The 25,271-nt window shown below is 37.9% G+C and overlaps 1 protein-coding gene across 4 annotated transcripts in view; it reads left to right on the top strand.

Annotated features, from left to right (window-relative positions):
- Positions 1 to 11,554: 11,554 nt before the first annotated feature.
- zdhhc20b (zinc finger DHHC-type palmitoyltransferase 20b) overlaps positions 11,555 to 25,271 on the top strand; it is a 63,771-nt gene continuing 50,054 nt past the window's right edge. Inside the window, exons 1-3 of one of the 4 annotated variants that reach the window (XR_005632705.1) lie at positions 11,555 to 11,752; positions 22,568 to 22,594; positions 22,971 to 23,065. Coding sequence is in view for 3 of the 4 variants with exons in the window: in XM_039745441.1 (XP_039601375.1) it covers positions 11,635 to 11,752; positions 22,568 to 22,594; positions 22,971 to 23,065 (240 nt within the window). In the remaining variant the exon portion in view is untranslated. The remainder of the gene's footprint in view (positions 11,753 to 22,567; positions 22,595 to 22,970; positions 23,066 to 25,271) is intronic. The other 3 variants (XM_039745441.1, XM_039745439.1, XM_039745440.1) reach the window with 3 other exon arrangements.

Raw genomic sequence — 25,271 nt, 5'->3', positions numbered from 1 at the left:
AATGTCAAGGTTTATAAAAATTAAGTTCAACCAACACAACTTTACACTAAAGTGTTTTAACTACTATGATCTATTGTTTCATTACAATCGAGATCTAATAAGAAATATGAAGAAAAACAAGGAGCAATGGGAAATCATTCAAGACTAGGGGCAACAAGAGGGAAACAGTAAAGACAGTGAAGAATAAGAATATGGCAAAAAAAATCGGAGCAAGTAGCATTGTTTAGCAATGTGACGTTCTGGACTTAGTGTTGAGGAAAATGAACCCTTCAATATGATAGGTTTTTCTTGTAGTCGCCTCTCATCAGTGTCTGGTTTCAAAAGTGCTATTTAAGATACTGATGAACAGATTAATTATTTTATATTTATACATCCTGTATATTTTCAAATGAAATGTCAATTCACAAATTATGTTTTATGTTATGATATGCATATTAATCCTGTAAATATGGCATAGATAGAAGAATGACTGTAAACTTAAAACATATATATACATATATATATATTTTTTTTTAAATTGATATGTTGATTGCATACTGGCTCACATACATACATTTAATAACACTGCATACAAAGTATACCACAGAAAAACAGCAAAACAACTTGCAGCTTTGGCCAAATGATTGCATTATTGATATAATGCATCACTGAAGGAACAAGAAGTTGTGGTATAGTTGGCTGCTAGTCTCTCAAACACCCAACCAAGGAAAGTGGGGGTGGGGTTAGGTTTAAGTAAAGACACAGAAAGGATAAGTTCCAGTGAAGAGAAAGAGCAGAAAAGGGGCATCAGAGGCAGTGTTGAAAAAGAGGCCACTTTATTAACATTTTATTGTTCTCTAGAGATGACAGTAGTTGTGTAAAGGGCTTTGCAGTAAGAAAGAGCTGCTCAGGGCAATAGAACTTGCCAGGTGATACAAAACAGGTTCCAAGCTGCATTTCTAGGCTGCCAAAAAACAGGAAAGATGATACAGACTGAAGATATTCAAAATGAGCCCATATGAAGCACACTATATACATGCTAGCTGCAGCAAAATTTCAGAACAAAAAAGTGCATTCCTACTTGTGCACCTCTATTCTCTATCCCTGTCAAGCTTAACACGTAGGTAGGGACAAGGAAATCTTAAACAGACCCAATAAAATAGTGAGCCACGTGGTAAACTGTGATTGAAGTGGCTTTTGATTAAGAAACTGCAAGACCCAAGCTCTTGTAATTTTTTTGCACTCGTTTTCTACCATATGTGTACATGTAATTTGTTTTGCATTTTCAATTATTATATAAATAATAATTAAAATTATCCATCCATCCATCCATCCATTACCCAACCTGCTATGTCCTAACTACAAGGTCTTGGGGGTCTGCTGGAGCCAATCCCAGCCAAAACAAGGTGCAAGGCAGGAAACAAACCCTGTGCAGGGCACCAGCCCACCGCAGTAATTAAAATTATTAAAATATTTTATTAAAAAAGAACATTTACATAAAATTATGATGGTTACCCAATTAATGTATTATGAAATTACACATATGTGTGTTAGTTAGAATCCTTCTTATATGACCAACCACTTGCTTTTCTTTTTACTTGTGCAGAAATACAATCCAGAACATTCTGTTTTGGCATGTAATGTGTGCTGGTTTTGAAGCTTTTGTTACTATATCTTCAAATATAACCTTTCATTTTACATGTGATGCATTTTCTTAACTTATATTCAGCAAACAGCAATAAATCTTTCAGCAGTGATGACAACATGTGGGGATGTGTGTTAGGGGTCCATGGCAGTATGCAGGCTTTTTAGTTAAAAGCAGCGCACTTAAGCTCAGGCAGCTATAAGTGTGCGTGGCATCATAGCCAAGTGGACCGAGGATATTGATGGGGAAATTCTCTGAATTCATTCATGTGCAGACGCACGTGGTTCAGCTGGTTTCCTCATTAGGACTCTGGGGATCATAATTAAGGAACATACTGTAGGAAAAAGTGGGCATGGTCCACTCTGCTAGGCTTCTCAGCGATAGACAAGGCCTATTAAGCTTTCTGCTGTGCCCTCTGCAATATCTTAGGGAAAAGCATTATTCCTTCTGGTGCAACAGTTTAGATGATGAAGTTCCCTTCTTGAAGTAATAGCTGCTTCTCAGTCACTGGGTTTGGTAACTGGCACAGGCTTGGCTTGGATGAGTGTGCCTCATTTTTAATGCCCACAAAAAGAAGAGGTTGTCAGTTTTAAGGTTCCCATTTTAGAGTTCAATAGTTAATTTTTTAATTTTCTAATTTTTCGAAGAGTGAGAGCAGATTTTTTTAGACAAATGAGTACACCTAGTTTTTGAATGAATGTGCAATTTCTCATGGTTGCATCCAGTTACAAAATCAGTGCCTTCTCATAGGCATGTTATTTTGTCCTTTATTTTGTTGTCATTCATTTAATTATAGTTTTGTTAGGAAAGAGTGTCTTGGCACATTCTGTCAGAAGGGCCTCTGCAAAGATGGCAGTTCAACTCTGATTTACATTTTTGCTATCAAATGAAGTACAGGCTGGTCCATGTATGGAGAGTTCAGTCACTTTCTGTAATGTAGGTTGGAGGAAGCTGAAGTGCGATTTTTGCATCCCTATTACATCTGTTGCCTTAAGTAGCAGCCCTACCAAATTATTTAATTAATTACCAACATTACCAAAGGCAAACTGATAATTAACTAAAGATAAATCTCTTCATTTTTCCTACTTTACACCCTCATAAGTATAAAGGAACTTGAGTTGTATAGAGAAAAAGAAAAAAGAAAGGATCTGGAGGTTAAAACTAAAAGAAGAGTGGTGAGATCATAGCTGAGTCAGTGTTGTGAAAAGATGGTAAGCAGTCTGAGATGATGCCTCGTTTGGAGCATTGGCACTCTAGTAGTATCGTCACTCCTGCTAAATGCCCAAAGAGAAGGACCAACCATGGAGATCCCACAGATGCCAAGGGACACCAAGTGGGAGAATGGAGAAGGGCTCACAGAGTCCCCACAGATGCTAAGGGACATGATCCTGGTAATGACAATACTTGCTAAAGGAGATCTCCTCTCACTGAGATGACATTGATTTGAAAAGATGCACTGAGATAAGATGCACTAAGATATCTGGATTGCCCCAGGGTAAGGTAATTTGTAGTGACTGTGACTGGAATAGAAATGCAGGAACCAATGTACAGGTGAGTGTCACCAGTACTGTACATGATAAAGGAACGCAGAGTGAAAGGACCCTGGATGTGACATTTGAAGGGTGTCAAGTAGCCTTGATCCCAACAGTGGATAAGGGTGTAATGACCAATCGTCCAGTGGAGAAATACAGAGGGATGGACAAGACTGATTGGCTTATTGGTACCAATGTCTGGGCTGTCCAACCTCCCACCAAACTGGCAAAGGTCATGCACAAGGCAAAAGGGGTGCAGACAATGCGGGTCTCTCTTTATCTGACGGAGAGACCCAAACTGTCACCACACCCCAGAGCAAGAAGGAGACATATGAGACCGAGTCTCCTAACAGTGTGGTGTTTGAGCCGGTGCACTCATTTGCTTCTGATGGCTCCGCTCCACTCAGTCTTGAGCTGAACAGGAGGGAGGCAGGGATTTCCGTCCTGTTTCCAGACTCTCTAGCCATAGGCTTCGAGGGATGTGGGTGGTTCTATGGCTGGAAGCTCTGTACCTTTACAGCAGATGTAGGTGCCGTGAGGCAGCATTGGCACAGCATCTCCCTGTCATTATGTTGTCTGTTCATTCTTGGATGGAACCATAGACTGGCCAACCATGATAACCCCCCTTGGAGAGGAGTACATCTTGTAGAACTGGACGTCTCACCCTATAAGGTTCAGCTGAGGGATGGACAGACAGGCTTCAACACAGACCTTTGGGTTCCACAGGTATCATCAGGAGGTGCTGCAGGGACTGGGAGCCCTGCTTTGAGGGGCTTTTGCTTCTCCCAGAGGTGCTTTCGGACCACTGTATGGATCACTGCAAGCACTTCCGGGTGGTAGATAAAAGGAGCTGCCTGCCTCAGTTCCAGGACCCAGAGTTGGGAGGTGGAGGACAAAGCTTGCTGTGAGGAGTGGAGGTAGTGAACAGGACAGAGGAGGAGGAAGAAGAAGACAGTATTGTACTTTATTGCTGGTGTTCTGTACTGTGACTGTGCTGTGGGAAACACTTCCTGGAGAAGAGCTTCCTGAAATAAATCCTGAATAAGAAGAATTAAAGAAAGAGAAGGGAGGTTAAAGCAGGGCTCTAGAGTGCAACCAATTTGGTGCGACCTAATTTCTCAATGGTGCAACTAAAAAAATCAAAGGTTGCACCGGTGCGACCAGCCGTTCGAGGGGGAAAAAAACGAAACTCTGTGACTCTTAAAGACTCCCTGTTGTTCAACAACAGACACACATTAGGCCCATATCGTGGTCTAAACCAATCAGAGATAGTGAAGGGCGGATCCCGCCCCCCCCGATTGGCCGTGGTCCAGATATTCCTGTATGTGTGTGTACGTTTGAAAATGCATGTGATGCAGTCAGACAGAGAGAGGTGAGTAGCCCATCAGGTAAACAGTGGATGTAGCCGCGGATTATGAGAGAAGATGAAAAGAATGATTGACAGCTTTTTCGTTAAGTTAGGGCCTGATCCGTCCGAAAATCATAACCAATGCTCTGACACGGAGCCATCAACCTCCCAAGTTATAGCAAGCCCTGGTCCGGAGACGGCATTAGATAATGAGCCACATACGATCGAGTCCGAGCCCACTGAAATTAAAAGGGGTAAAGTGTATACATTTCGAAAAGAGTGGCTTGACCAGTTTCCCTGGCTAAGATACAGTAAAGCCGATAATATAATGCACTGTATTTACTGTAAAGAGTGTAGGAAGACCATGGCCGGCAGTAGTGCATTTGTGACTGGTTCTAATACATTTAGAATTGAAACGCTGAAAAAGCACAATGCATCTATAAAACACATTACATGCCGCGATAAATGCACTACTCAAGTGTCCCCTCTCCCCGCTGCCTTTCAGCGGCAGGCAGTAGCAAACAGATCATCAGATGAGGCCGAGATGATAATTAAGTTTAACATTGCCTACAATATTGCAAAAGAAGAACTTCCCTTCACTAAATTCAAGTCCGAAATAATTCTTATGAAGAAAAATGGCTTGAACGTAAACCCGACGTACAGCAATGATGTCACGTGCGCCCAATTTATAGGAGTCATCGCAGATACATTGAAAAAAAAGACGTCTGTGCAAATTGTGAATAGTGCGTACATGGCATTCCTGATCGACGGAGACACAGATATCGCCACAAAGGAATGCGTCATTGTGTATGGTCGTATCTTGCGGAGAGGAAGACCGGTGAATATACTTATTGGACACATTGAGGTCGAGCATGCTCATGCCCAAGTCTGGAAGATTTTGATGCTAGAGAGAGTGTGGCCAGCTGGTTTAGTCAAGGCCAAAGATCAAGAAGGCCAAACTACAGCAGTTGGCCATCCGAGGAGCGTGTGACTGCAATGGAGGATAGTCCATAAGACATTGAGCCATGAGATGTTTAGTTTGAAGCCCTTAAAACACTTAATTTAGATTTTCTTTTTAGTTAATTTATCTTGAGATTTTTTAAGTTTAAATTTCAGCTCAGTAAAGCACTTTAAGCACCAACACTTTTTCAGTAAGTTACCTTTCTTGTAGAATTGTGCTTGCCTTCAAATAAAGAACTTTATATTGACCAGATTGTTAGTTAATCATTTACAAGTCAACATTGCCTATATGGACAGCGATTAAAAAAACAAAACAAACAAATAAATAAATAAATAAATAAAGTGAACTTGTAAAACTGTGGTGTTAAATGTGATGCGGTTGAAAATTTGGGTGCACCTAACTTTTGTGCTGGTGCACCTAAGAAAAAAAAAGTTAGGCGCACCAATGCAACCAGTGCAAAAAGTTAGTCTAGAGCCCTGTAAAGAGAGGAACAGAGAGAAACAGGCAGGAGTGAGTGAGAGTCAGTACAAGATGGGTGGAAACAGGAGGATGGGAAGGCGAGCCCCAGGGAGGAGCATGTGGCCAGTGCTTAGGAGGGCACTGAGGGTCGCTCCTGTTCAGCAACCATGTAGCAGGAGCGGACATTATGCTCAAGGTGTGCTCTCAACAGGAGAAGCCAGCAATTGGCAGTGGTGGCAGGACAGTGTGCTCTTGCCAGGAGGAGCCAGGTATTGGCAGTGGTGCTAGCAGAACAGGGCTCAATGGCTCCCCTTGGAACGTGATGTGAATGGCGGCGGGGACAGGAAATCCTCATTTTGACTTCACTGGCATGCTGTTTGAATTGGAGATGAAATCATTACTAAATGTTCTCACATCTGTCTCGACTAAAACTCTCCGAAATGTTTCCAGGGCATGATCCAATCTGCGAACGTTGCAACCAAGCCCCAGCCTCACTGGGTCACATGTTCTGGGCCTGCACCAAATTAACATTATTCTGGACAAAAATTTTTAATTACTTCTCAGACAGCCTTGGACTCACAATCCCTCCTAACCCATTAACGGCTGTGTTTGGGGCTCTTCCAGAGGGGCTTAAAGTAGAGAACGACAAACAAATTGTGATTGCATTCACTACTACACTTTTGGCATGCAGACTTATTCTGATAAACTGGAAAAACCCAAACTCTCCTCTTTTAAGTCAGTGGGAAACCGATGTGTTATATTATTTGAAATTGGAAAAAATCAAATACTCAGTTAGAGGATCCGTACAGACTTTTTTCAAAACATGGCAGGATCTGATCAGTAATATTTTAAAATAAGTTCATGAAGCACAGAGAATTTATTAATTTAGGTATGTTTACAAGCCTTAAATTTTATGCAGTTTGGCTTGTTCTCTCTCTCAGGGGTGAGGATCGATCTGTTCTTAACTCAATTTTTCTTTTTGTAAAAACTTGATTGCTTTGTATGGATTGCAATAAAGTTAATATAAAAATAAATAAATAAATAAATGTTCTTAGAGTGTGTAGTATAACTTTATTTGTCCTTCATTTACAAAATCTCCTACAAACACATTTTCTACACTAACCAGGCAATCTTTTTCAAAAGATATAATAGAATAGAATATTAAAGGTGTCTCAAAAAAAAGGTAAATTCATATAAATGAAGTACAGTTAAGGTGGGTTTCTTAAATCTTGGACCAACAGGGATATATCTGATTTTTAAGGCATAGTTTTTCATATATGCAATAATACACATTGTAGTTAGCCTCATTATACAGAGAAAGGCATGCCTGCAGTTTGTTAAAGAAATTTCATGAAGGTGGACTGAGATATACAAAAGGAGCTCACCCGTTGAAAAAGATAAGAGAAAGAACAAAAAAATGGGTTCATTCCTTAACTTTAAAGTGACTAATTTAGTTCATTAGAGAAAATAGGCATGAAAATGTATCACGCTCACATAGTAGTGAAACAAGACAGTGAGGAGGGCCTTGCCCGGCTCACTCCTCTTGATATAACATTTCCCCCTCCCCTCGGCCCGCAGCCTCTGTCTCAGATTAGCGCGAATATATCGCTCCTGCAAGCGAACTATGATTCTTAGTGCGATGAGAGAAGTTGCAAAATCAATGTTCAAGCAAATTATAGAAGAAAACCTGATCTAAATCCATTAAGTAGCTCTCTTGTGAAAAGTGGACAGACTGACAGACGTTGGATTTTATATATATATATATATGAACAATATTTCTAAATGTGTCTAATATAACTTCTATTGAGAATATTAATATGTTTAGCAATGGATGCATAATGATCATATCTTAAACCAGTCATTTGTGAGATTAGGATGAATGGGATAACTGAAGAAGTGAACCACAATGGACTAAATAGCAAGAAGTATGGGGCACATGAAAGTATATGTGGGCATCCCTGTGCTACACATCTGAAATCTTGTTGAATCCAAACTATTAAGAAGTTAACTTGTTCTTTAAGTGAATGTTGAAACAACTCTACATTAAGTACAAATCCATATGAGGGAATTCAATGTAGAACATATTCCACCAACAAGATACTATCTGACAAGTAAGAAAAATTGACTTATTTTTGCCCTTTCAAAACAGCATAGAGAGAGCTGTTGGGAGCAAATAGTAGGCAATCCATTAACCTATAAAAATGCAGTTACCAACAGGTCAGATTAGTCTAACAGAGTGTTTCCCAAACTCAGTCCTGGGGACCCAGTGTGGCTATTCTAACCAGATTCCTAATTGGCACTCCAGCCACCATAAAAACCTAACACTGGTTCCATTCCATCTGAACTAGTGTGGTGCTGAGGTGTCACCTGCCGCATGGCTGCACTCGGGTCCTAATCTGGGTTCCCGAGTTGGTTTGCCCTCATCAATGACAACACCTGATAACACTGAGCTCATTTAATTAGCTGACATTTGTTTTCTTTTATTCTACATTCAGAAAAGCACAGCAGCATGATTTTTACATTTAAGACATTTAGAAATATTTCTGCTTTTGCTATAGATTTAAATGCTTAACTCTCTTTTGTTGATTTCATTATATTTTGCCCTTTCCCTGTGCAGTTTCCCCCTTTGTTGAGCAGACATGCAGGCAAACAACACTGAATAATCAAAAGCTGCAACTACTTTAGTGTCAAACCCACTAATTAGTAAATAATGGATTAATTAAACAATTAGAACACCTGGAAAAGCAGAATGAAAATCAAGAACAAAATATTATTAAAAAGAAAAAAAATACATTATTTCTATATAACTGCTTACTACATTTTAATAAACAATTTTTACCAAACTTAGTTTTCTAATTTCTGTAATGTTCCCAAAACACAGAATCTGGGAAATAACAGTTCACTTAATTAGCCCAAGAGTCCAATTAAAACACAAGCTGGTTGGAAGAAAAACCTGCAGCCATAGTGAGTCCCCAGGACCGAGTTTGGGAAGCACTGTTCTAACACATAAACATACGAGAAAAATAATATATCTGAAAAGATACTACAGATTTACAAATTAAGTATAATAAATTTAGGAGATAATGCTACAGAGGAAAATAAGGCGTACAGGACAGTTTGAATCTGTCGAAAATAAAACTCTTGGCTTGGAAGTTCGTCCATAACGCAGATGCAAACATTCTAGTATTCTGAAAGCAAGAGTGACGCAGAGACACCCAAAGAGTGAGAGGAGAAGAAAGACAAAACCACCTGATCAGCAAATAGTGGCTTTGATGACAAACAATAATGTATTTAACATCTGCAAAGAAAAAACTTCCATTACAAAACAGCCAAAGAATTCCATGTATTTCTAAATGCTATTGTATGTGCAGTATATTTAAACAATGTATTTTAATATACTGGAAGTGTAATTTGGACAGAGATTCCTGTAACAGGTTAGCATATAGAGTACAGTACAACTTGAGGCTTAACTGTGAGAATTAATCAAATAGGATGGGACATTTAATCAGTATTTTATATAGGTCCTTTTATTGTGAACCCTATAATAAAGTAACAAAACAGTAATTTTTCCTAAATGTAAGAAACAATATTTTAAAATAAGACTGTTGTCTGCTGAATATAAAATGTATGCACTGACATTCTTGTGTACTTCATTATGTCACTCTTGTAAAACATTTTGGTTGGAAGTCTAAAAAAAATCTTAGTTTGGGGAGTTCTACTATGAAACATGGTGACAAGTGCATTATTATGGAGGGGTTGGGAGGGGTGATTTTCAATGATATTGGGACCTGTGGCTCATGACACCAGGAACAATGAACACACCCAGCCGCAAGCCCCTTATTGATATTTCCCATTCAACTTGACAGTGACTTAAACCAAACTGTAGGGAATAAAGGGCAGAAATTGTCAGGGCAAATTTTGTAAAAGGCTATGCACACCAACAAGACAAAAGGCTGTTTATCCAAGTTAAATCTACACAGAAATGTTGGTATACTAAAGGAAAAAAATCTAACATTTTTATTTATGATACTCTTTGCCACACAATAAAAATATTTTGCGTATTTATTACGTTGAGTATGTTGTATGAAACTGATGGTAAAGTTGTGGAAGTGTTAACGGAAAACAATGCAGTTCTACAAGGTAGGATGAACGTTGTGTTAAGTCACTTAATGGATCCTCTCTTTACGAAACTGATGGAATCTTTTAAATATAATCGGTGCAAAACTGGAAAAGTATGAATACCAGCAAACAGGCAGGACATACGGGCATTCACAAGTTGAAGCCTGGGATATCACTCACCTCTTGATTGCTGGCTTTATTCAGCCGCGATTTTCCTGATCTTGGTAAACTGTTTCATTTGGATGGATCAGATATGTACGTTAAGCAAGAACAATGATACTATTAACTACAAAGAAAAATATCAATCGTGGAAATTTTGCAACCACTGCTCAGTTTTTTAAAAGCCAAAGAGACACACACTAATGTATTAATAGTTATTTTCCGAGTTCAATGTCATCGGCCATTACTTGTCCTGAACGGAAACGAAGTGGACTCTACATTCTGTGTCAAAGAATAAAAAGTTGCGCCCACACTAACCCAGTTATAGAGCAAACAACACAAATCTGAAATCGCGTAAGCAAGTCCTTATTTGGGGTGTTAATTCATAGAAAAATGATTTACTGCATAAGGTTGATGTACATAATGAACATGAATAGTTGCGTCAGATATTTGAAATAATAACATGTGTGCTCAGTTTAAATGTTTAAAGTGTACATATTCTCAATTGTTACAGATAATTGTCAGTTTTCATCTCCTGCTAGAGGTCCACAGGATGGTAGATCCGCAGTAAAGGATCAAAAATAAAAAAATAAAATTATATTCCTAAACCTGTCTTTGAAATTGTCCAAAATTATACAACACTTGCTTTTGTTTAACGTTTGTTATCGTTAACCTTATGGGAGTGGCTGTTTGTGGACTTGAATCAATATTAAATGATTAAGTATAAAAATATTAAATAAGTGATCTGCAACCACGAAATAGCATAAAACGATTCAACTCGTGCCTGTATTACCGATCTCCATTTTCCCCGATATTGGTAAAAAAACAGTAACTTTCACCCCTCGGTTCCCATTATGGGGTGAACCCCTGAATGTGGCACGAACAATTTCAAGTCCATCTGATCACTGCTGCAGAATACTCCAATACGTTTACTCTTTATCATGAGGGCGTTATTCCCTGCACAAAATATGGTCCAAAAATGGCATCAAGATTAGAAATTTCGGATTCAGAGGGCCAAACATTGAGGGGGGCCCCAAGACGCTCAATGACGTGCATAACTAGACATCAAGGCGAGTCGAACAGTGTATCATATGCAGAGGTTTTCAAGTACCGTTGAGTCAGGAGGCGCTGGACACAATAAAAAACGAAGTGATTTCAAAGCGTTCATAAGTAATTCTTACGAACACCGTTGCCGTATTATTTTCATTACGTTTATTTCCACGTGCATTTTAAGATAACAAAACAAGAAAAACACTCCAGACCTGCGCTGTCGTCAGCAATTATCGATTTTTGTATTCGCCGCACATATACTTGACAAGGCGGGTCATTCGAGGGTAGGTCCAGTTCCTATGAGCCAGCCAGCAGACGAAGCGGGCGGCGCGCATCCTACAGGCTCGCACGTCACTGCCTGCCGCTGCGGCTCGCAGTAAAGATGGCGCCTTCTCACGTACTGAGGTGCTGTCAGAGGGTTTTGGCGTGGGTTCCCGTCGTTTTTATCGCCCTTGTCGTCTGTTGGTCGTACTACGCCTATGTTGTCGAGTTATGTATCTGTAAGTATTTCTTGTTCCGTTCTTATGGAGTGAGCGAGAAGGAGGAAAGGGAAGATCTTGGGAGTGGGGTGGGAGCGCGTACTGTACATTGTTGCTCACAAAAGTCGACGCGTTAAACATACAGGAAGTGTACTCCTTATAAGTTTGTGTGAAGGGGGAAAAATCTGGACACTCCGAACCAATTGACGACTCAAGAGAGGTAGTGGTAGTCTTGAAAGCTTGTACCTGACCTCTTTGGAGCACTGGGTTGTTCTTCATTTGCTTTAATGTTGGTGCCCGTGCTGGGGCGCTCATTAAACTGATTAGATTGAATGGAATGGGGTGGATTTGCGGATTGCTTAAATGGCCAGTGTGTGACACGCCACACGGAGGGTGACAGTGTTAAACTTGTAAAACAAGATTCCTAAGAGGAAAGTATTAAAGCGTCACTTAGGTACCGCTTAGCGGATGAAAACGATGAGGTTGGATTTATCTGGGACCTAGCTGTACTTTTCGGCACGGATACTATCCTAATCCTTTCAGATTGACTGACAGTTTGCTGTATGAAGTGTATTTAGGTCTCCTCCGACGCGATACAGTTTTCTTTCAGCCTTTTATCACGGTACGGTGATGTTTGTTTGTATATGTAAACTGGAAAGATGTTGAGAAAGATTATTGAAACATCTCTGTAAAATAAATAATTGTGCAACGTGCACATTTGTTAGCTTCCTGTTTTATTATTGTGACACACAATCTAAAGCGCACGGATTAGTTGGGGCCGATTTTTTGAGTTTTTAGCTGCAAAATATCAAAATGTGACAGATACGCGATTTGAAGGGCTGGTTTGTAATTAATACTGGTAGAAGATAATTTTGGAATTTGATGAAAATGTCTGCTTTAAGCATGGCAACAGTGTTTTTCTGGTTTCCTCCCACAGTCCAAAGTTATGCAGGTTAGATGGACTGGCAATGCAAAATTGGCCCCTTATGTATGTATGTGTGTGTGTTCACCCTGGGATGGTTTGGCGCACTGTCAGGGTTGATCCTGCCTTGAGTTCCACACTTGTAAAGATAGATAGATAGATGATAGGCTCCAGTTTCCCTGTGATTCTGCTCAGGTTAAGCTGGTTAAAAAGGATGTTATTTGTTTGACATGTTTTTCTTTCCAAGGATTCAGTATTTGGGTTAATACTTCTTTTAATTCGATAGATAGATACTTTATTAATCCCAAGGGTAAAATCACATAATCCAGCAGCAGTATACTGATACAAAGAAACAATATTAAATTAAATAGTAATAAAAATGAAAAAAATTAAAATAAAATTAATGTTAGCATTTACTCCCGCGGGTGGAATTGAAGAGTCGCATAGTGTGGGGGAGGAACGATCTGTCTGTCAGTGGAGTTGGACAGTGACAAAAGTCTGTCACTAAAGCTACTCCTCTGCCTGGAAATGACACTGTTAAGTGGATTATTCATGATTGACAGGAGTTTGCTTAGTGCCCATCGCTCTGCCACAGATGTTAAACTGTCCAACTTTAATCCTACAATAGAGCCTGCCTTCTTAACAAGTTTGTCCAGGCGTGAGGCGTCTTTCATCTTTATGCTGCCACCCCAGCACACCACCGCGTAGAAAAGGGCACTCGCCACAACCGTCTGGTAGAACATCTGCAGCATCTTACTGCAGATGTTGAAGGATGCCAACCTTCTCAAAAAGTATAGTCTGCTCTGACCTTTCTTGCATAGAGCATCAGTATTGGCAGTCCAGTCCAATTTGTCATCCAGCTGCACTCCCAGATATTTAAAGGTCTGCACCCTCTGCACACAGTCACCTCTGATGATCACAGGGTCCATGAGGGGCCTGGGCCTCCTAAAATCCACCAGTGTATACAATTAAAAATGTGAAAAAAAGATAACAGCATTTTGCATGTGGAGCAAAATGAAGTGCTAGACGTTTATATTTGCTGATATTTCCCTGTCACATTCTTCTAGCCTGGCTTTCATGGGTTTTTGTGGAATAACATTTCTGTTAAGCACTCAGTTGTAAATAGTTAATAGAAGTTCAGATTTACATTAGATTTTTTTTTTTGCATTTTTAGTGCCAGTAAGGTGGAAAGATTTTGACAGCTGCCACATTTTTTTTTGAAGATTTAACAAATTTTTAAAAACTAGAGCAATATGATAAGCACATGTGCAAGCTCGTCACTATATTTGAAATGCCAGGTTCAATGTTGTACTTTTCAATCATAGTACTTTTTAAATTCCCATTAATTTAAACCTTATAAATAAAAAAGTATTTAACTGAACTTTTAATATTCGATTTTTAAGTAAAATCGTACTGTTACTACTTTCAAACTTCCTCTGTGTTCCTAAAGTCTTATTGATAAATTCATTTTAAAGTAGCAAGCTTAGTCTGCTCTACTCATTCCCTTCATAATTTTGAACACTTCTATCATGTCTCCTCTATGTTTGCTTAATCTAAAAGGTTTCACATCTTTCGGTCATTCCTCATAGCTCATACCCATTAGTCATGGAATCTGTCCAATTACTTATCTCTGGCCTTTGTTTAGTTCTTTTTATATATTTTTTGTAATACAGACACTAGTACCGGTACTACCAACAGTATTCCCGATTAAGACTCAGTAGTGGGTTATGTAGTTTAAGAACAGCTTCTTTTTTTCTTTAGGTGTTGTACTGCACCATCAGCCTGGGTAAAACCAAACTATTTCCAAACAACAGAGCTAGGACTACTATGACCAATTTGCAGAAGTCTTGTATCAGATAATAGTTAGATAAAGGTCTTAGAATTGAAAACACTTTGAATGTGAGAGGTTGCAGATTTTTATTATATCATTTTCAAAAACCTATTAATCTCCCTATCCCAACTCATGAATATCATGTGGGTAGTTAACCTCCTGGTATTAACCCCAAGAATCTTTTCTTGGAATCTATACTAATAAAAGGCAAAGTACTCACTCACTCACTGACTCATCACTAATTCTCCAACTTCCCGTGTGGGTGGAAGGCTGAAATTTGGCAGGTTCATTCCTTACAGCTTCCTTACAAAAGTTGGACAGGTTTTATATCGAAATTCTACGCGTAATGGTCATAACTGGAAGCAGTTTTTCTCCATTTACTGTAATGGAGATGAGCTTCAACGCCGTGGGGGCGGAGTTTCGTGTGACATCATCACGCCTCCCGTAATCACGCAGTACATAGAAAACCAGGAAGACCTCAAAAAGCGCTGAAGAAAACATGCATTATATAAGTGAGAAGGCAGCGAAACAATAAGAAGCGAGCGAGTGACATATACAACCATATTCATGAGTTCTGATACTTCGGAAACAAAGCACGATGTAAACCTACACTTTAAATTAAGTTCATAGACAGGCTGCGCTGGCGTTTGTAATTTAGTGCCTGCCCATATAAGGCCGTCCGTCAGCGGCAATCCAATAGCAAACTGCCACGGGTAAATATTCACGGGTGAAGGACTGTGCTTATGGAGAGGAAGATGAGATGGTCAGGGTGGTGTTTGACACAAACTCAGCGAAACTGCGAGAGAAAGTTTTAAGTGCCAGGACTAAGGTAACATTAAATACAGCCATGGACATAGCAGGAGATGGCACCAGCACAGCTGGGAACCTTCGATGCATGTACACCGAGTGGCTCACGTGAACTGACGCAGTGCACAGATAAAAGGCAACAGTTCCAAAGAGCTGAACAAAACCGAATTACACAATTGAAAAGGCAGCAAAAATATGAAGCGTCTCATACATACAAGCATATTCATAAATCCAACTACTGCGGAAACAAAGCACACGTTGGAAAAAGTCAATGTCCGCTAAAGGAAGACAGTGTAAAAAACCCGTGCATGCAGTGTGTCAGGTCTCAGATAAAGAAGAAGACGAGCTGTTTATTGATGCAGTAAGAAACGAATCGATGAATGAAACCTGTCATCTTTACAGCGATTGACAAACACGGAATGTAACTTGAACACAACACATCCTACAAATACGAACCTGATTGAAAGAAATAATGATAATCAAATCCTTGATGACAGCAACACTCAGTAACACTCACAAAACAAATACTGTATATTGACAGTCATGTTACGTTATTTTTAAAATGTTCCCTTTTCTTTTCTAGCTTTTTAACACACTACTTCTCGCTGCGATCTGCGGATATATATATATGTATATATATATATATAACCCGATCTACATACTCGAATAATGGATACTTTATTAGCCATCAATGATTGTTTTGGTAAAGCCATACTCAGTGTATTCATTAGATGAGCGGTAAAAAGTAAGGCGAGGGAGGATGACTTATTGAGGCATGCAGGCTGTAGTCTTGCGTCAACTCTATCTGAATTGCGATCACATTTGAAAAAATATATCTTTTCAAGTTCTATTTAGTCCATATGTGTCAAACTCAAGGGCGGGCCACATCCGCCCGGCGTAATTATATCCGCCCGAGATCATTTTATATACTGTATTATTGTTATTAAAGCCGGGTATATGAAGCGCTGGTAACACAATAAACTACAGATCCCATAATGCAGCGCTTCAGCTGCCTTGCGAACACTTACGCGTTAATCAAGTCTACCTTATGATGCTGCAAGTTATTGCGAAGCTAGCTCACACGATGCTGAAGAGAAAAGTTGATTCTGAAAATAGAGCCTTTAAAACCGATGGGAGGCTGAGTATATGTTTACTGAACCCGTGTGTCTCATTTGTGGAGCTAATGTGGCTGTAATTACAGAATTTAATCTAAGGCGGCACTATAAAACAAAACATCAGGGTAACCTGAAAGACCTGAATGCAATGCAGAAGATACAGAAAGCAGAAGAATTAAATAAGAATCTGACACTTCAGCGGACGTTTTACCGTGCACAATCACAAAGTGATTTCAAGTGAAGCTGCTTTTATGGGAGACACAACCACTTGCCCCACTTTCCCTGTTGCCAAGTAATGTTAAACCAAGTCGTCACTACGGTGTTCCCAAATCGCACTTTGCTGATAAACTGGCGCACTGAGTTTGCACGGCGCTTTGGTGACTTTGAAGAACAAAAAAAGTCCGTCTACATGCGGCTCGAACCTTGTGCATGTTTGGTACCACATATCTGTGTGAGAAGCTCTTCTCAGTGATAAAGACTAACAAAACAGCACACAGGAGTCGCCTCACTGATGAGCACCTGCAATCCATCCTGAGAATCTCCACAACACAGAACCTCACACCAAACAGAAACGAACTTGTGCCAAAAAGATGCCAGGCGTCCAGCTCTAAAATGACATATGAGCAAAGACAACTGAATGATTTGATTTGTTATTGCTGAAAGGAACACATTTTATTTATATTTCCAGGTTTTGTTATGCAGCATGTTCATATTTGAATTTGTATAATTTTGACAGGATATATTTTTATGGAGAGCAAAATCTTTTGGGATATTTAAAATCTAAGTTTATTTTTATATATAAAATTACATAAGAGTAAAGAAATTTGAATGTTTGTTCTTTTAATGTTTACTTTATTTCTAACTTGTATAATTTAGACAGGATATATTTTTATGGAGAGCAAAATATTATAAGTTGTTTAAGGTTTGAGTTGATTTATTCAGGAATAATATTCCTGTCTGTTTTTACCATTCCTACCAAAGATATTTCTGTCGACTAAATAAAAATTCCTTCTATTTAAAATTTAAATAGAACTTGAACAAATATGATAGTTCATAATATCCACGCAGACTTGCACGTAAGAGCGGGAGTTATCCGTTTTAACAAGCAGTGTATTGCACTGATACGAAATAGCTGTGTGTGTATATATGTAGATATGTATGTATATGTATATATATGTTTATATATGTGTGTGTGTGTGTATGTATATATATATGTATTTGTGTGTATGTATGTATGTATGTGTGTATGTATATGTATGTGTATATATGTAAATATATATATATATATATATATATATATATATATATATATATAGGCAAATGCCTTTTGTGTCAGGGGAAATGTGGAAGTCATTAAGCCTTGCACTGTGATAGTCTGGGGCACATCTTTCCTGACGATCAGGAACTGACATTCTACTCTTTCATGCTAAAGCAACAGAAAAAAATATAATAAAAATTCACAAACACACTACTACTGTTCTAACTGCAATGTCAAGCTGTGTTTTGTTGACTTAAAACATATTACGTATAAGATGTGTACTAAATCTTTTTTGTTTCTGTTTTGTTTTTATGGGGGTAAATATACCAATCTAGAGGTTTTAGGGTTTTTTAAGTGTGAACTTTTCATTGTTTAGTTTGAAGTTACAGTAAATTACAGAGTTGAAAGCAAATAGTATAAATTTAAAAAAGAATTGTTTGGACACTGAATTGTTGTCATTATATAATGGCTTATTGTTGTGTGTTGGTCCATTTCCTGCCACACACATTTAGTAATGTTATAGCAGCACAGAATTCGACTGTGGCCAAGCAAAATTTTGCATGGTAAGTTACAGTGTGAATGTAATATCATCAGAGATATGTGCCGTTTCACACAAATAGTTTTATCTTATGCTTTAAAGATTTTATATAAGATTGTACAGTTTGAAGTGAAATTCTGACCCGAAGTAGTAGTCTACCTTTTAAAATCTTTACTAATCTCACCTTTTAAGTGATTAGCTATATGAAACTTCCACTCTATATTACACATGTTGTCTTAGTTAGTAATTGTACATACAGCTAAACTGTGCAGTTGCATGTATCTTTCATTCAGCTTTAGGTCCACAAAGACAATCAACACTGCTGTTTCAATTCAGCAGCAACCTTGCCTATTGTGTGCTTATTTTTGATACATTTGTAGTTATTGCAACTGTGAATACATTTCATTTCATTTTTCATTTTCATGTTACATTACATACTACGATATATTTTGTACATCTTACTATTTTTTAATTGTTGCAGTTTTTGTTTTCTACCAGATAAGCATACCCTTTTTTATGAATGTATTGACAGGCTGTGTCTACAAAAGGCAAAGATATTTAAAGGTTATTTCTATATCCATCCATTTTCAGATCCATTGCTTCCAGGTTTACCGGTATGTCCAACCAGGAACAGGTCTTAACCATCCTTTGAAGATAGGATTTTAGTTAAATTTAAAATTTTGACCACAAACTTTTTAACTTTTCCTTTTTAGCTCTTTTGAGACTCTCCATTTGCACTGGTTCTCTGTATTTATTTTGAAAATACTTTATAAATTTGAATATATTCTGGTTTCACTATTCAATATTTAAACTACATCAACAAACAATTCGTGGAGTCAATGGAGGCTCTGATTGGGGCACTCAAGAGACTGAACGAGGAGTCTGAGTTTCTGGGCTTGCGAGTGTCCTGCGGCAGATTGAGGGTCATTTCCAGAAGGTGGGACTGGACTGCGTGTCTGGCTGGAGGGGTTACCAACCGGGATCCCGAGTTGATTCGTTGTGTAGTGGGTGTGGCAACGCACTGTGCCAGAACATGCTCCTCAACTTGAATTTGACTTTAACAAACAATCCATTGTGAAATGGAAGTTCCTTATGGAAGTATGGGACAAAGAATGCTATGCATACGTTTTAGAATGCTATAGTGACCGGGTGATAAAATGTGCCAAATATACTTGAAACTTGTTTGGAATGATGAAGCAGCAACTTGCCTTTTCTGCCAGCTACTAAGCATGCATCTGTCACTGTCCCTTTAAGCGTGCTATTAATAGCCAAATTATCTTGCATTTAGAAATTTTTAAGAATGATTATACATTTTGCAATGATTAAAACTATCAGAAAAATACAATAATTGGCATACTTTGGACTACACCATACTTTGGACTACACCATCCTTTCTTCGTCTTTGAGGTTTTATGAAGCATGCATGCAAATGCTGCCCTTTAATAATCTACCATCCTTCCCTTTCCTTGTTCTGTGGTGGTAGACCATTTTTTCCTCTCATGTATGATTCAGGATGCAAAAACAAGACACTACTGGATGGTTTTAAGTGTGAGATTCTTCATTGCTTTTCATTGGTGACATGATTTTGCTTTTTCCAGTGGTCATTAGACATACATTTTTAAAGGGTGCATTTGGATGACAGACATAATGTTACAGTGTAATATGAAAATATTTGAAATTAAGGTTTAAGTAAAATTAAGTTTAAATCAGTGTTTGAGATATTGAACTGTACTTCGTTAGCTGTTTATCTATTTTGCAGCCTTTATACGTAAACAAGCATTTTTTTTGCCATATTTGCTGTTCTCCAATTAATAATAGCACCAAAATATCCTCAAGCATTCATTGTGAATTATCAGTTATTTGATATTTCACAGTAGTTTATTTTACCTTAATGAAATTAAGTAGTAGTTTGCTGTATGATGAGAACGCACTGCCAAATATGTCAATTTTTCCTATTAAAAGACAGAGTAAAGAAGATTTCTTTTTTTAATGCGGTTTATACACAACTTAGTTTCAATGCCTAAATCAGAATTGGTTATGCAATCTGATGCAGTATCTGTTGTTTTTACTTACCAAAATGTAGACATAGCCACTTTGTTTATATTGTGAGATCCCGGCAACCCCTCCAACGGGCACTCGATAATTTCCCAAACGTGCTGTGTGCTGAAACTCTGTTAAGAGTCAGGGGTGGTTATGCGCTTCCGGTTCAACTTCAAGTTCACAGGCTCACTGCATAACGCATATGTCTCTCATGGTTGATGCAGGGAACATTGTAAACCAGCCACTGACCTGGGCTTGCTTTTTTTCTGTCCTCTCTTGTGCAGGAATAAAGCTGTTTTATTATACTGAGAAGGGAGCTAATACAGGATAGCTTTTAGAGTCACTGCTTGTGTGATATGTATGCTTAAGTGACAGCTCCCATTTGAATAAATGCTTTGAGAATGTTCCTGTCTTTTTTTTTTTTTTTTTTAAACCTTCATTTTTCTATTTATTATAAACGGAGGTCATTTTCTAAATGTATTGGGTTTCATAGTGGGGTATATAGTATATGTCTCAGCATTTTTTGTCATTATTTCCTTTATTTTCATTCTAATACACAACATGAGTTAAAAGTGTCAGGACTGTATTGCTAATAGCTTTGATGAATCCCATTGGTTGAAGACCTTTTACAATTAGACAAATAGCATGTTAATATCTTTGCAGTTGTCTTTCCAAGTACTCCTTTCTTCTTTCTGTATGTTAAGTATGGCACAAAAATGACGTAATGTAGCAAATATCTGATCTGACTATATAAACCTGATAGATCTGAATTGCTGAAATTGATATTGAGTTTAGTACTACAAATAAGAGGCCTGTATCTAAACTTCAATAATCGAATTACTGTTTTTTAGGTATTAATATCAAATCTGATCTGTGTCAAGTAAGTGCAAAGCATGAGAATTTGGTCACACAAGATTGGTAGTGTGAATACACTGTTGTTTTAGAAGGTGCACATGATTTCCAGCACTGACTACAATTTTATTGTTATGATGAGTGAGAAGAAGGAAAAATACTTAACAGAAACAACAATATGATATATTACTGTAGTAGCTGTTTCCGACCCACATTTTCAAACTTTTGGACTGATTCTCATATTTTTCTGACCATAACTGATGGCTATCCATGAGTATACAACCCATTGTTTGACTCTAGCATGAAGCTGCCATGTTGACTCAAACACTTGAAGTTTAAAGGGTGTCAGGTTTTTTTTTTTTATACTATACTGTAAAGACAGGTTGAGTTTGGCTAATCTGAAATACCAGGGACCAGAAGTATTTCCAAATTTGGAATATTTGCATAAAAACAAGATATTTTCAGGACCCTGTTTTTCAAGTTGGGACTTTTGTGGTTTTTTTGCCAGTTTACATAGGCTACCTGTTGTCACTTCTCGGGACCTTGCCGACGGGGTAGAAATGTTTCAGCTCTGTCATGTCTGTAAGCCATTAACTGACTGACAAAAGGCTACATCCAGTTTTCGTGTGGTATGAGTGCACATGCATAACATGTTTTTGCCAACTTATAGGCAATCAGCAGTAGTTTCCGGTTTTCCTAACAACATTGGAGCAATTTAATGCCCTCATATTGCAATAACATTTATTGAGAATGAAGCTTCTTTTGTTAACCCTCACCAGAGACATTCCATTGTGCAGGTGTTATTGTTTTCACACCTAAAACCCCTGCACAGTATGTCAAAGCTGCCATATGTCTTGGTGTACCCTAAACACCACAACCAACCAATGGTCAATTGAGTGATGGTGCTTTGTAGCCCTTGCTTCTTCACTGGGTACCCAAACCCCAGTCATCAATCATGTGTCCTTGCTTGGTGATGCTTAATGGAGGACAGCCTAAAGCCCCCACCACCTCCTATCCCAACCCCTAACCATACTAACACAAGTTCTAAATGAATAAATCTGTTTGGAAACTGTACATATGTCGTTCTCTTCCACGCAGCAGTAAAAAAAAAAGATTAGAGGGAAAATAGGTGGTGTCATGCCTTGGCTCAAAAAGTTTTTGATTTCAGATTTGGGAACTTCAGATTAGGGATACTCAACCTCTGTTAGTTTTTTTCTAAATTTGGCATATATTCAAAACTCACCTTATTTTATTATTGGTTATAAATATAGTTTATTTTAAAATAATGGCACATTTATACTTACACTGTTCCTATAGTAAATCTGTATATTGTGTGTAAAATTTAGAAAGCCTTAAACTGTAATTAACAATGCTTAAAGGCAAATACGTTTTTTTCTGAATAAATTCATATGATGTAAGGAAATCTGGATAACTACAGTATAATTTATATTTTATGTCTTTTCTTCTTTCTAGTAACAATAATGAACATTGGGGAGAAAAGTAAGTTGTTTTTTTTAATTCAGGTTGTATTTTAGTGTTTTATTGAAATTAAGATACAACAAAATTATAATAATGGCAGTGTTCTATTAAAAGGATTGTTTTTTGTACATGTGAATTTGAAGTAATTTAAAATTATGATACATTGTTTCCTTGTACTGCATGAAATACTAGTAAATCTTTGATAATACAAAACAAATTATTGGCAAGACCACTCTCTTTAATTTTAGAGTTTAATCAGTTCTCATTTCTGGACTAAATCCAATGACTATCAAAAGGTACAAGCATGTTGTGGATTAAAAATTTAAAAAGCAGAATTGATGCCACTTTATTGTAACTTTTACTCTTTACTATCGTATTTATTTTTTCTTTCTTGCAGTTGTTTACCTTGTGATTTTTCATCTTTCCTTCGTAATGTTTGTCTGGTCCTACTGGAAAGCAATTTTCTCAAACCCAGCTAATCCATCCAAAGATGTGAGTATCACAATATAATGTACTTTTTTTTTTTAGTAACTTTTACATTTTTTCCACTCAAAACCACATGCTATATTTTTATTAAAACCTATTAAAGGAATACTCAACCCAAAAATATTTTAAAATGTTGCTTGTCCCATGTAGTTTGTAGCGAAGACTGAGAAAATTTTTAATATCATGTTTTCGTGCAGCATGAACAGAAAAAATGTCATGGCATGTTTAAAGCCAAATAGTGATCAATGTTGTATAATGGCAAACAATGTGAAAAGCTTTTATAGGGGGGAAAAAAACCTTACATTACTTGTGTCACATAATCATCATGTCAGTTATCTAATCGTATTCCCAAAATGTGCAAAACACATGCTTTTTTTGCTAAAATATTGTGATGAGACAGTAAAAGAAGAATGAAGACTATAAAAAATATATCAAGCTATCCTATTAATATGTTCAGACAATTCTGCAAATAAAATGGTACCAAAAAATCTGTTGCAAAACTTTAGAGGCAACCATTGTAGTCTATATACACTAATCCCTCCTCGATCGCGGGGGTTGCGTTCCAGACCCCCCCGCAATAGGTGAAAATCCGCGAAGTAGAAACCATATGTTTCTATGGTTATTTTTATATATTTTAAGCCCTTATAAACTCTCCCACACTGTTTATAAATATTCTCGCAGAGTTATACAGCATAATCCCTTTGTATTCTCTTAGATATTAGGTAAGATTCATTGAAATTATGTATATAAACACACTGTTTATATACAGTAAAACCTAAATATTATTTTAAAGATATTGATTGTCTCCGATATCACGTTACAGCCATTACGATAGACATGCCACCAGCAATAAATACGTACAATGCAACAAAAATAGTATACAGTAAATGTGTGTGTACAGTGACACTAAACGTACGTACATGTACTAAGTACTGTAAGTAGAAAATTAATTATGGTTACTCACCAACAATGACACGATGACTTGTCCGATAACAATGAGTTTTATTTTACTGCACAACAAAGGAGAGCGTTACAGCCCTTAAAGGAGCCACTTCAGGCGATTGTGTAGCACTGCCGTTGTTCTTCTTCTGGCAGTGTTCAATCCAAATCCCTAAATCAGATTCCATCCAGACTACTGCCTTATTACATCCACTTACAACTCGTTTTGCACCCTGGTTAAAAGGACACTGTGGCTGTAGATCTTATATTCCTTTCCTACTTTTTAAATAAAAAGAATCGTAGCCTTCAACAAATCCAAAACGTTTACCTTTTCGGCAATCATTAACATCTTCCGTTTGCGCTTGGGCACGGTCCCTGAAGCAGTAGCAGATCGTTTTGGAGCCATAATGAAGGGCTTGACTATGCACAAAGATAAACACAAAAGAGCACAACTCTTTACACAGCGAAACACGTTGATGCTGAATGAGCGAGACGAGACTTCCTGGTTAACACTGCATTCAGCAAGCAGGAACTTAACTGCGTGCTCTGATTGGTTAGCTTCTCAGTCAGGAGAACTTAACTGCGTGCTCTGATTGGTTAGCTTCTCAGTCATCCGCCAATAGCGTCCCTTGTATGAAATCAACTGGGCAAACCAACTGAGGAAGCATGTACAGGAAGTAAAAAGACACATTGTCCGCACAACCCGCGAAGCAGCGAAAAATCCGCGTTATATATTTAGTTATGCTTTCATATAAAATTTGCGATAGAGCGAAACCGCGAAAGTCAAAGCGCGATATAGCGAGAGATTACTGTAATATACAGTAACTTTCAACTAGTAATTTGTGTTATTACTGGAGTTCAGTTTTTAAAATGTTATTTTGCACGCATAGATACAGTATATCTATATAGTTATAAAGTTATTCATGTTCATTATTATGTCCAACTGTACCAAATATACAATAATAATTCATATAAAGATTTCTTGTTTAAACATTTTCTTTGTTATATAATAAAATGATAAGCGAACGCGGAGATAGCGAGTGACATCATCCATTCCGCAGTTGCTAAGTTACAAACGCAGCACCCTGAGGTGCTTGTGCTAATCGTTGGAGACTTTAACCATGTGACGCTAGACAAAACATTCCCAGTATGTGGAGTGTAACATCCAGGGAAATAGGACTATCGACCTACTGTATGCAAACGTTAAAGACGCATACAGCACCACCCTGCTGCCTGCGCTTGGGAAAGCAGATCATAACCTGGTTCTGCTTCA

The sequence above is a fragment of the Polypterus senegalus genome, chromosome 2 (assembly GCF_016835505.1).
Source record: "Polypterus senegalus isolate Bchr_013 chromosome 2, ASM1683550v1, whole genome shotgun sequence".
NCBI lineage: Eukaryota > Metazoa > Chordata > Cladistia > Polypteriformes > Polypteridae > Polypterus > Polypterus senegalus.
The sequence above is the reverse complement of the archived record's forward strand: the minus strand, read 5'-3'. Positions and strand labels throughout refer to the sequence as shown.